Source organism: Oncorhynchus tshawytscha, linkage group LG09 (genome assembly GCF_018296145.1).
Source record: "Oncorhynchus tshawytscha isolate Ot180627B linkage group LG09, Otsh_v2.0, whole genome shotgun sequence".
Taxonomy (NCBI): Eukaryota; Metazoa; Chordata; class Actinopteri; order Salmoniformes; family Salmonidae; genus Oncorhynchus; species Oncorhynchus tshawytscha.
The window spans coordinates 58,171,261-58,184,158 of NC_056437.1; the positions used below are offsets into that span (position 1 = coordinate 58,171,261).

Consider the following 12,898-nt stretch of genomic DNA (forward strand, 5'->3'; position numbering starts at 1 on the left):
ATTTAATTATGCTTTATTGCCGACGTTTACTGACACTGGACATATTCAACGGGTGTTGAGCGTTCAAAAATTAATCAGTTATTCTGTGCTCTGGCACACTAAGACGAGAGTATTTTGTTAAGAAATGTAGCTATATAGCTAGCTAGGTAAACAATTAATACCAGAGCAAGGTGTAACGTTAGTTAGCAAGCCAGCCAGCTAATGATAGCTAGCTAGCTAACAGTACGCTAACTTGAAATTAAAATACTTTGTCAAAAGTAGAGTGCAGTCTTTGGTTAAGACATGTAGCTAGTTAGCTAGCTAAACAATGGACCCCCCCCAGCTACTCGCCCAAGCCTCTCCAGGTTCTCCTTTACCAAATCCAGATAGCAGATGTTCTGAAAGAGCTGCAAAACCTGGACCCGTACAAATCAGCTGGGCTTGACAATCTGGACCCTCTATTTCTGAAACTATCCGCCGCCATTGTTGCAACCCCTATTACCAGCCTGTTCAACCTCTCTTTCATATCGTCTGAGATCCCCAAGGATCGGAAAGCTGCAACTGTGCAGTCATCCCCCTCTTCAAAGGGGGAGACACCCTGGACCCAAACTGTTACAGACCTATATCCATCCTGCCCTGCCTATCTAAGGTCTTCAAAAGCCAAGTCAACAAACAGGTCACTGACCATCTCGAATCCCACCGTACCTTCTCCGCTGTGCAATCTGGTTTCCGAGCCGGTCACGGGTGCGGGTCACGGGTGCACCTCAGCCACGCTCAAGGTACTAAACCCCTGCCCCTGAACAGGCAGTTAACCCACTGTTCCTAGGCCGTCATTGAAAATAAGAATTTGTTCTTAACTGACTTGCCTGGTTAAATAAAGGTAAAATAAAAACGATATCATAACCGCCATCGATGAAAGACAGTACTGTGCAGCCGTCTTCATCGACCTGGCCAAGGCTTTCGACTCTGTCAATCACCATATTCTTATCGGCAGACTCAGTAGCCTCGGTTTTTCTAATGACTGCCTTGCCTGGTTCACCAACTACTTTGCAGACAGAGTTCAGTGTGTCAAATCGGAGGGCATGTTGTCCTGTCCTCTGGCAGTCTCTATGGGGGTGCCACAGGGTTCAATTCTCGTGCCGACTCTTTTCTCTGTATATATCAATGATGTTGCTCTTGCTGCGGGCGATTCCCTGATCCACCTCTACGCAGACGACACCATTCTGTATACTTCCGGCCCTAGCTTGGACACTGTGCTATCTAACCTCCAAACGAGCTTCAACGCCATTCAACACTCCTTCCGTGGCCTCCAACTGCTCTTAAATGCTAGTAAAACCAAATGCATGCTTTTCAACCGTTCGCTGCCTGCACCCGCATGCCCGACTAGCATCACCACCCTGGATGGTTCCGACCTAGAATATGTGGACATCTATAAGTACCTAGGTGTCTGGCTAGACTGTAAACTCTCCTTCCAGACTCATAGCAAGCATCTCCAATTTAAAATAAAATCTAGAGTCGGCTTTCTATTCCGCAACAAAGCCTCCTTCACTCACGCCGCCAAACTTACCAGAGTAAAACTGACTATCCTACCGATCCTCGACATCGGCGATGTCATCTACAAAATAGCTTCCAATACTCTACTCAGCAAACTGGATGCAGTTTATCACAGTGCCATCCGTTTTGTTACTAAAGCACCTTATACCACCCACCACTGCGACCTGTATGCTCTAGTCGGCTGGCCCTCGCTACATATTCGTCGCCAGACCCACTGGCTTCAAGTCATCTACAAGTCCATGCTAGGTAAAGCTCCGCCTTATCTCAGTTCACTGGTCACGATGGCAACACCCACCCGTAGCACGCGCTCCAGCAGGTGTATCTCACTGATCATCCCTAAAGCCAACACCTAATTTGGCCGCCTTTCGTTCCAGTTCTCTGCTGCCTGTGACTGGAACGAATTGCAAAAATCGCTGAAGTTGGAGATTTTTATCTCCCTCACCAACTTCAAACATCTGCTATCTGAGCAGCTAACCGATCGCTGCAGCTGTACATAGTCTATCGGTAAATAGCCCACCCAATTTACCTACCTCATCCCCATACTGTTTATATTTATTTACATTTCTGCTCTTTTGCACACCAGTATCTCTACCTGCACATGACCATCTGATCATTTATCACTCCAGTGTTAATCTGCAAAATTGTAATTATTCGCCTACCTCCTCATGCCTTTTGCACACAATGTATATAGACTCTTTTTTTTCCTACTGTGTTATTGACTTGTTAATTGTTTACTCCATGTGTAACTCTGTGTTGCCTGTTCACACTGCTATGCTTTATCTTGGCCAGGTCGCAGTTGTAAATGAGAACTTGTTCTCAACTAGCCTACCTGGTTAAATAAAGGTGAAATAAATTTTCAAAATCACAACTCCTGACGTTACTACCCTGCATGAATCTGCAGGTGGCTAACCAACCAGGTTCTATGGCTATAACTAGTCAAGCAAATGTGTCTGAGATACGAAGAATCATACATATAGTTAGCTAGCGACCCAGCCAGCTATTGTTAACTAGCTAACAGTACACTTTAAATAAAACCACTTTCTGTCAAAATCTGAAACGTGTAATATCTGAAAATGTAGCTAGCTAGATAGACTATCTTACCTGTGGTCTGAAATCGGAGTGTTAGATAGCCGGAGCGAATTTACCAGCTAGTACGTCTACCAACAGTTGCGGTGACATTCTATTGAAATGCATACTTGCATGGAGTCTTTTGTTAAGACATGTAGCTAGCTAAACAATGGACCATAATCACAACTCATGATGTTACTATCCTGCATGAATCTGCAGGTAGCTAACCAACCAGGTTCTATGGCTTTAATTAGTCAAGCAAATGTGTCTACGAAGAGTAAGATCATACACAATGTTAGCTAGCGACCCAGCCAGCTAACATTAGCTAGCTAACAATACACTTGAAACCACTTTCTGTCAAAATTAGAAACGTGTAATATCTGAAAATGTTGCTTGCTAGACATCTTACCAGTATACATCATGGTTGGAAGCATCTCCTGTCTGACAATGTAATCCAGACTGGTGTGTTCTCCATCTCCTTAGCTATCATACTCGAATTCCACTGATTTCAAAACTCGGTCCTCCAGAAAGTGGAGAGCATACACATAATGTTAGCTAGCTAACAGTACACTTTAACTTGACATTAGGTTTATGCAGTTTTACTACGCGATACATTAATACTCTACACATAAAAATCAGCGTCTGACACGATTACCTAGACATACTGACCAGCTCCAATAGACAGACGCGTGCTATATGGCAGACCAATCCAAACACATCTTTCGGCATGTCCAGCCCACTCATTATCTCAGCCAATCATGGCTAGCAGGAATGTTGCTCGCTTTTTCTGTGGCTAAACCAACTAGGCTCGTAGTTTTAACAATTTTATTTGTATTTACAGATGGTATACAAGTTTGATATTAAGGCACATGAAAGTAAACATGTTCGAGAAGGCATTTATGCCAATAAAAAATTACGTTCAAACAGCCCTCCTGTGAAGTCTTGCGACATACGCCTACTTTCCTGAATCGGGTCACAAATACTCTCAATTTGCAGATGACACAGCTGTTGTGGGTTTTCTCTACCCAGACCAAGCCTCTCCTCAAGGTTTTGACAGAGAAATGGCAGTTCGTCCAGTGGTGCGCTTTCTTGAAATAAACATTAAAAAAACTAAATTGGAAGGAAAAACTCCACTACCCCCTACAAAGATCGATGGGGAATCAGTCGATAGAGTGACCACAATGACCGTGCCTTTGCAAAGATGAAGAAATTGCAACAGAGAATTTAACCATTTTAATGTAGACCGCCATATCTTACATGTTCTAGAAATCTGTTATGCGGAGTGTACTGTCCTTTGGTCTGATATGTGTGATTTGAAACATGCGAGTGCATGACCAAATCAAGCTTCAGCGCTTGATCAAGACGGCGGGGAGGATAATTGGACAGTACTCATCCCTTTCACTCAAAACTCAGTCACAGCAGCAGCCGGACAAGGGGAAAGAGACTTCTTCAAAAGAAAATCAAAACAGAGATATATGTGTAATGCATCGTCTGTTGGTCCCTCAAGTATACAGCAAATTACACGTTCAATTTGAATGTGTAGCTATAGCACTTTCATTTAATTACTTTGTGTAGATTCTGTGTTTCCATGTTTTATGTACTGTCTTTTTAAGCACATGACCAAATTAATTTCCCCCTGGTGGGATAATAAAGTTAATCTGAATCTGGTCTTCTCTATCGTCCTCTGCAGGCGGAGCTGACCTTCAGTGCCGGGGACGTCATTTATGTGTTTGGTGACATGGACGATGATGGCTTCTTCTATGTAAGTGTACAAGCATACACCTTTTCCAAAGAGAACAATGCAGCTATCTCTCATGTAAACAAAAACTCTGAGAAGGTTGTAAGCACTCTCTTTTTGATACTGTTTCAACACTTTAAAGGCATGACCATTTGAATGACAAGGGAAGCTGTTGGATTAGATAGTAGTAACATTAGTTGTTCTTGTAGTAGTAATACTGTTGTAGTTGATGAACAGTCTTTTTTGATTGACTTACAGTAAAGGTTATATGTGATGTCGGTGTCTAATATGTATGCGGGTGTTTCCAGGGCGACCTGAACGGACACAAAGGCCTGGTCCCGTCTAACTTCCTGCAGGCTATGCCAGAGGCTCCTCGGAAAGCCCCACCACCTGACCCTCAGCCTCCACCTCTAGCAGAGCCCAGGAGAGAATTACAGGTGCGTCTGTGTACGGGTTACGCCTATGACACTGTGGATACATGTGTACAGTACATCACCAACTGCTTTATGGCCAAACACTGATGATGGCCTAATTGCCAAAAACGTTTCTAGCCCGTTGCCTCTCAAAGCACAAATAGAAGCATGAAAATGTTTGTGTTTTTGTGAAGGTGGATCCCCCACACAGCATTTGATGTTGCAGAAGACTGCCCATCTTTCTATGCACTTTATTATCGACCATTTTCCAAAATATTCCCTTTTCATTTTGTTTTCATATCTATGCTTTTTTTAGTCGTTGTATGCATTTGTCTTTTTTTGGTTGTCTCTATAATTTCCGTTCTGTTTTTACATTTCTTTTCTCCTTCTGTTTCCTGCATGGCCTTTTGCAGAAGCAAAAACGAACTGTGCACTTTATGACTTGAGCGTAAGTGTCTCTGGGGCGGAAACACCCTCCCAGCAGAGTGCTAGCAACTAGTGCACCCTACTCCCTCCGCCTTGTGCTACTCTTTATCATTATCCTTCCTACCGTACCAGTACTAGTATGTGTAGTGTCCTGTCTTTTGGGTCCCCATGTTCATGAGGTCAAGCCCAGGGTGGTGTGTTGATGGGTTGAGATTTATGAACATCTGGGTATTCTCCGCTTATCCATTCCCTACCCAACCGTTCTCCTGTATCCCTTGGCCTCCATGATTATTTTTAGACTCCCTGATCTTTAACACGTTTAGCTTTTAGAGAGTCAAATGTTCTCTCTGTTGCGTGTTGATGTTAGTTGAATCAGTTCATGTACAATGTACGTTACTGACTCATAGTAGGATTGTTGTTGATAGTTTGTTACTTAACAGTTTTATTTGGATAGACAGATTCAGTAGAATCCTGATAACAATAAGGAAACAAATGATCAGAAAGTGTTATTTTCTTATACTCTGTTTGCATGGTTTCCCTCCCCAAGGTGAGCCCGAACACCTCCATGGAGCAGACAACACCAGAGGAGGTTCCACATTCACCCCTACAGACAGGGCTGACTGGCCCAGTCCACACACACATCCACCACCTAGACCTGAATCCATCCGCAGCAGCAGCCATGATAGACCCCTCCATGGACCCTGGCTCAGGCGCATACTATCCCAACCCAGCCCCAAGACAAGCCGCCCCCAGAATCAGCACCTCTCCACCCCACGTTCCACCAGAAAGCCCCTCAAAAACAGACCAGACAGATGCCTCCCCACCAGGCAAGAAAAAGAAAGGCTTCTTCTCCAAAGGGAAGAAGCTTTTCAAAAAGCTTGGATCCAGCAAGAAGGATTGAAACTTGGGACATTTACCCCCCCCCCTTATTGAAAGCACTTTTACCTGTTTGTTATCAGTCTTCGTTGTCTTAGTCTATGTTCATTTAGTTGGAGTGTTCTGTCACTACAGATACACTAACTTGTCCTTGGCTGATATTATACAGCTAAATATACCGCTTCAATGGGCTTTCTTGATAATACCAGCTGTCAATAGAGATCAATAGTAATGGATTTTTTTTAAGGCACTAACTCCACTATGGTGTGTAGGACAAAGCCTATGAGGAGATTATTGTTTTTAAATACGTTTTTGTAGGGTTTTAGGATAAATGTTGAAAATAGGATCTGTGGTCAACACAGGCTTAGGAGATCTTATACGTTTTTTTTTTAATGAGATCATCTTCATCAGCTAATGTCACTTTTTGTGAACTTTCAAGCATTTATGTTGGGGGAAAAAAGCACATAAAGGCTTCATAATTCATAAAGGTTATGTTAACTGACTGATATTATTTCATAGAACAGAAAGTATAAGATCTCCTAAGCTTGTGTTAACCTCAGACCTTATTTTCTGCATTTATTTATCCCAAAACCCTGTTCTTTCCCCATTAATTTTCCCCATAGGAATGGTTGAACAAACCAAAGGTAACTCATTTCCGTTTTTTTACGACTACAAGCTGGCGAGCTCTATATGTGGAGCATATTTTGTCTGCATCCGAAATGGCACCCTATTCCCTTTATTGTGCACTACTTTGGGAATAGGGTGCCATTTCAAACGCAGAGATTGTCATATATAAAACGTGGCTGCATCACTGACAGCATGCTAATGAGCATGTTGAAGTATTTAAACTCCTAACCTGTGCTGTGCTTACAGGCTGCCTCTAAATACCCACCAATTACCTAATACGTGTTAACCATTAGTAGTCCACACCACTCTGTGAGGGTTTGTACGCGATGTTCATCTGGAAGTAATCTCTGGAAGGATTGGATTTGCTTTGAGTTGATCAGATACAGATGCAGAGGTGATGTTCAAATGCTGTTCTAGACTCTAGACTCCCCATCGTTAGCTTTTCTATGGTCCAACTCTGTCCGTGGTCCAACTCTGTCCGTGGTCCAACTCTGTCCATGGTTCAACTCTGTCCGTGGTTCAACTCTGTCCGTCCGTGGTTCAACTCTGTCCGTTGTGGTCCAACTCTGTCTGTCTGTGGTCCAACTCTGTCTGTCTGTGGTCCAACTCTGTCTGTCTGTGGTCCAACTCTGTCTGTCTGTGGTCCAACTCTGTCTGTCTGTGGTCCAACTCTGTCTGTCTGTGGTCCAACTCTGTCTGCCTGTGGTCCAACTCTGTCTGCCTGTGGTCCAACTCTGTCTGCCTGTGGTCCAACTCTGTCTGTGGTCCAACTCTGTCAGTTACACTGAGGATGGAAGAAAGCATCTCTTTATCTGTTGCCTGCTGTTTCTCATCCCTGTCACTTTTCAGATCGATCTGGAATCTATTCTACATAGATGTATTTTAAACACCCGTTTGTTTGGTCAGTGAGTCCCTCTCTGTCTCATATCAAAAGTATTGTTTTTAACGTTAATTGTACACTTTCACTCATTATGAGCTCACTACAGTATAGCTGAATGGAAGTTTAACAACTCCGTCCATTCATTACGATTGACAACCATAAAGTCATTTATTTTAGATCTTTGTGTTGAAGTTGAGTATGTTTGTTAAATTGTGTTTTTGGTGTGAGGAAGGATGGATCTTATGGCCTCCTGAAGTGTGTAGACAAAGCGAGACTGAGGGTGGCGAGACTGAAACCTATCTATGCCTTTCTGTCTAACGTTGGCGCACAGAACTCATACTCGTGTGTGTGTGTGTGTGTGTGTGTGTGTGTGTGTGTGTGTGTGTGCACGCACGCGTGTGCGTGCATGTCTGGGTGTGTATGGGGTAATTTCCTGTCACTGTACTGTCATAGTATAGTCCAGGGTCTGTCTTGTGTCTGTCCTTATTCTTTTGGTGTAGATGTTTATTTTCCTCCATTTTAGGAGTGTTGTAAGGACAATGAACACTAAAACGTTTGGAAGTGTTCATTTTATTCTACCATGGTTAACAACTCAGCTCATGCACTGTAGCTGCATTGTTTGATCCAGCTGCTCCATCCAGTATAATATGCAGTAATAGTTTTCTGAAGGTGTCCAAATGACAGGCGAAGTTAGTAAATGTAATAAGGTGGTTTTATTTGTGTGTTGTGTTGAATACAGGGCTGGTGTTAAATGTTAATAATTTCTCAGGTTCAACTAGTTTTAGTCACTCAGCTCTGCTCGGTTGAGCCACCTCCTCTCACTAAAATGTGTCTGTTGAACCGCAGAGGGAGATTCTTGCCAAAACATTAGGTGCTTTATCCGTTACTATAATGAGGAGATACCAAGCATGAAACACCAGGGGTGTGTTCATTGCGGTGAAATAGCTCGAAATATACAGCATAGTAGTCTACCTAATAACAGCCTATGTGAGACATGTCTGTTCTATAGGCCACAGTTTTATCTGCAACTTTCTGAACATTGCTTGCGACCCATTGGATTAGCCCCAGCAGAGGGCGGAGTCTAAGCACACCTGACTCCAGACGTTGGAGGAGGCAAATCTGGTTTCTTTGATGCTATGAATGTTTTGAGTTTTATTTATGTATTATTTTAATTGTATAGTTCTATCAGTGTTACAAATTAAAAGGGACCATAACGAATAGCAGAAAACAAGGAAACATCGGTTGCGCCACTTTTGAGCTGGCCTTGAATAATCCTGGTAAGAAAGCAGAGATGATATATCAGTGCTGTACTGTACGAGTCGGGATGTACTTTAAAGTGGCTGAGCATTTACAGTGGATATTTGTATTCCTTCACAGCCTTTAATCGACCAATGTTCCCCTACCTACCTGCTCTAATCTGTAGTCAGAAAGCTAGTAGCATTCATTGTTGTTGCAAGCTTTAGGAGCGTACTACTACTGCCCATGTCTGTCTCCACACAGGCTACATCTACCCTGCTCCTGCTCTGCTATCTAAATAGGACCTTAACCCTTAGCAAGCATTTTGATATAGTTGACATAATATTTAGCCTTACGAGACCTGTTTAGTCTTAATATGTTGTTTACACTACTTTATTGATTGCATGCATAATAATGTTGTTATACCCATATTTGGCCTTATTTATTATCGTCATTTTTATGTATAGGTCTAACGTTACTTGGCATTATGTTTGCAATATTTTAGTCATCTGATTTGATTATTGATGCAGTGGAAGCCAAGTGTGGAGTATTATGGAGTTTCAGGAGTCTGTGTGTGTATGTGTATTATAATTTACAGCTAGCTGTAAGTTACTGTAAGTGAGGCACTATGGGGCTTTGGACTATAAGGTATGATCATATTTTCATACAGAGAATGGAACTTTTTGTTGTCCTTCCTGACCTGTATATATGCTTTCTTTTGAAAACAAAGGGAAGATTTACCTTTTGTATCTTAAGGTTTGTATTACCCATTTTGGAAAAGCTCACCTGTAAATATGTTTTTGTTTTGATTTTGTTAATATTGTTTTTCAGATGTCTTTTTTGCATGTGGAGGCAGTGTTGTTTGAGGAGCAATAACTCAGAAGTAGTGCACAGAGGACTTGTTGACTTGAAATGGTGGCGATTTCTTTCAATATGGATCTTTTTACAGGAATAAAGTATATTTTCACATAAAAAGCAGTTGTGCTGTGGATTATTATGTGAATTTTGATTTTGACTTGGTGTTAAAAATACAAATGAAAGTATAGTTATAGAAAATACCAAATAATTCACATTTTATTTCATTCTTTATTGAGCACAAATTTTGCAATACCCTTACCAATACAGACTTATCAATATGCATCATACATTTCTAAATCAAAAGCATAGAATGATACAACATAGAATGATAAGACCTCTTTAAAGGACCAGACCATTTACAGTTCAATGGAAACTAGTTTATCTATACAGTTTGAGACATTTAAAACATTTAATGTTCAGAATTGTAATACGAAAACGCATTCAGTGCCTCACATTTTTTTAAGGAGACGCATGAGGTATTTCCAGCTTTGTTCAGTGTTGGGTGGGTGCACAGCCCATGTGAACTGTAAGGGGTGACACTCTGAGTTGCGCACACCACCACTATGTGAAAAAAGCGGGTTCCTCTTTTTCTCACTTCCTGTATGTGAACAGTCTCTCTCTTCAGGCGCCATTTTGGTTGCTATGTCTTTGTCACCGTAGCCAACAGTACACTCATCCATAAAGTAGGAAACACTACACTGTGGTGAGGAGTTTAGTAGTGCTTTCTACTTTATGGATGACTGCACTGTACTTCCTCCAATGTCTTCCTTTCCCGCTTCTTTCGCTTCTTCTCCTGCACCTGCCTCAACACTGGTGCCCATTTATTTATCCAGGTTACTCTCATTGAGATAAACTACATTTATCAAGAGAGACCTGGTCCAACCAAGACAGCAGCAGGGGGGCACAATGTTTGAAACAAATATCAGACATACTGTAACAACTTACAGCCATAGACATGTCATAAAATAAAATATTTAGATTTCAATTACAGAAACATACAAGCGTCATAGATTTTGTTTTTAAATATTGCTATAGAGCTTCCTATAGAGTAATGGTCATGTACAATTGTATAGTTATGAGGAATGATGCAGTTAGTTTCACATATTTGAGAGAGAATAAAATGCACAGGTTCTTAATGCCGAAGAGTTTTAGCGTTGATCAAAGGCAGTAGAAATGAAGGGGGAAAGACAACACCTCCCCTTCCCTCAAACGGCGCCCAGAGTCAGTTTCTCTAACTTAGATCAGTACAATGGCATTGTTCTGTTCAGACAACATACCAACGCCATTGTACTCAGCTAAGATCAGTCTATTGAGGCATTATCTGGTGGAAGCCATTTTGTCTTATGTGAGTGAGCTTTTTCCCCCTCTGAAGACAGGTGAAATAAAAACGATTCTCCTAACAATGTTATAGCAAATATGATTGTTGGTTATAGTAAACTACTTTTTATTCACTTGAAATCTAAAGACAATGAAATACTCCAAAATGTCCCGAATTTATCCCCATTTCTGTTTTATAGTGAACATTTGGTATGGTTTCTTCTTTTTCAATTAATGAATGAAGATTTCACACTATTACTATATACATTTTCCCCCACACATTGATCAACTGTACACATTCAGACATTTTAGCGTCGTGGAGAGTGAATGGACTAGTAACAATGGCCCTCATTAGAATGATCTCTCCTTATCTAAATTTGACGATTTCTATTCCATCTCATAATGAAATAACATAATTTTTTACCTAATGCAATATGTTCATACTGTACCTGAGTGAAGGCTCCTTTGTCTCTACAAAAGGTGAAGAGCTTGTCCAGCGGTCTAGGTGCCCGGTGTCTTCTCCCCTCCCTAGAAGAAGTGGATGAAGAAGAAGAAGTTGTCTCCTTTTTAAACCTCTCCGCCCACGTGGTACAAACCACAGGAAGAGGTCTAACAGTCACAGGCGTTTTCTCCTTCTCCTTCCGTCTCGCTTTTTCTCCTTCCGTCTCTCTTTCGCTCTTGCAGATGCAGTTTACAATGCCTATCAGGCATACGAAGAAACACACAACAGACACATCATCCTCTAATCTACATGTATTAGTTGATTTTGAAATCAAACCATTTTGAATCCAGAATCCATCTTGGTTATTTAAGACCTATTCTCTCACAGCCCCATATCCAACTTCATCCTCAGAACTTTCTTCGATCATCTTTCTTGGTAGGAAATTAGGCCAAAGGAGGGAAGTCAATGAGCCAATACATGTCAATAGACGGTTTTAGTGCATAAACACGATAATTTATGAAGTAAACGTCCGGGGCGGCAGGGTAGCTTAGTGGTTAGAGCGTTGGACTAGTAACCGAAAGGTTGCAAGTTCCTATCCACGAGCTGACAAGGTACAAATCTGTCATTCTGCCCCTGTACAGGCAGTTAACCCACTGTTCCTAGGCCGTCATTGAGAATAAGAATTTGTAATTAACTGACTTGCCTAGTTAAATAAAGATAAAATATACCAACTAGGAAACTGAGGGCCCTCTCAGGACTTTAGCCCCCTAATCACATCTACTATCACCCCAATAATTTTACAACCTCGTGTTCCTTTTCGTGTAAAACCATGGTAATCCCCTCTTATCTCCTTCTTTCTCTCTTCCATTGGCTTTTGAAACCATGCTCTCATCTGTAATCTAGACTGCTTTATATTGTCAATAACACGGTTGCAAAATGAGAAGAGAAACCGAAAACTTTCAATGATGAGAATCAATTGGAAGAGAGAGATAAACTACGATAGTGTTCATGATGAGCGTGTGCGTACGTCTTCACAAATATCACATCTAGTTCATTTTATATATCTTAGTTATAGTTACAAGAATATCAGATGAGATCAGTCAGGTGAAAGAAGTCTATTGGTTTTACCAGAAGGATAAGTCGTGCCAAAGGGTTAGTTGAGCCACCCCTTGTTTCTAGAATATTCTACACAGAATTAATCATGTGACCAAATATTTAGGAAGAGGTCATAATTTCATGGAGTCTGTGAAGGAAAAATGCATTTATTGTGTTAAAGTTTTCTTGATGCTTGTATCTAAACCAAAGTAGATCATTTAAAGACTGTTTTATGCATCAGTTAAGTTCTCTATAAGCTACAATATGACATCCTAAACCTAGCATGAAAGTGCATCTTCGTAGCTGCGTGGGCTAATACAGTACAAATGGTTGCTCTGGGGGAAATTGTGCCATTTGGCCAGGGGCAAGTTGGGCAAATGGCTCATTAT

General features: G+C 41.4%; 1 protein-coding gene and 1 long non-coding RNA gene across 9 annotated transcripts in view; one reads left to right on the forward strand and one right to left on the reverse strand.

Annotated features, from left to right (window-relative positions):
- LOC112258340 (peripheral-type benzodiazepine receptor-associated protein 1) overlaps positions 1-9,772 on the forward strand; it is a 168,107-nt gene extending 158,335 nt beyond the window's left edge. For 7 of the 8 annotated variants that reach the window (XM_024432654.2, XM_024432655.2, XM_024432653.2 and 4 more), the window contains 3 exons: positions 4,292-4,363; positions 4,648-4,776; positions 5,726-9,772. In XM_024432654.2, the coding sequence (XP_024288422.1) occupies positions 4,292-4,363; positions 4,648-4,776; positions 5,726-6,079 (555 nt within the window). In that variant the 3' untranslated portion in view covers positions 6,080-9,772. Of the gene's footprint in view, positions 1-4,291; positions 4,364-4,647; positions 4,777-5,165; positions 5,201-5,725 lie in introns of all 8 variants that reach the window. The other variant, XM_024432658.2, reaches the window with a different exon arrangement.
- Positions 9,773-9,863: 91 nt separating this feature from the next.
- On the reverse strand, positions 9,864-11,500 carry LOC112258341. The gene is made up of 2 exons (XR_002954722.2): positions 11,422-11,500; positions 9,864-10,528 (listed from the first exon to the last, which is right to left on the reverse strand). It is a non-coding gene; the product is annotated as an uncharacterized LOC112258341 (long non-coding RNA).
- Between the last annotated feature and the right edge of the window lie 1,398 nt (positions 11,501-12,898).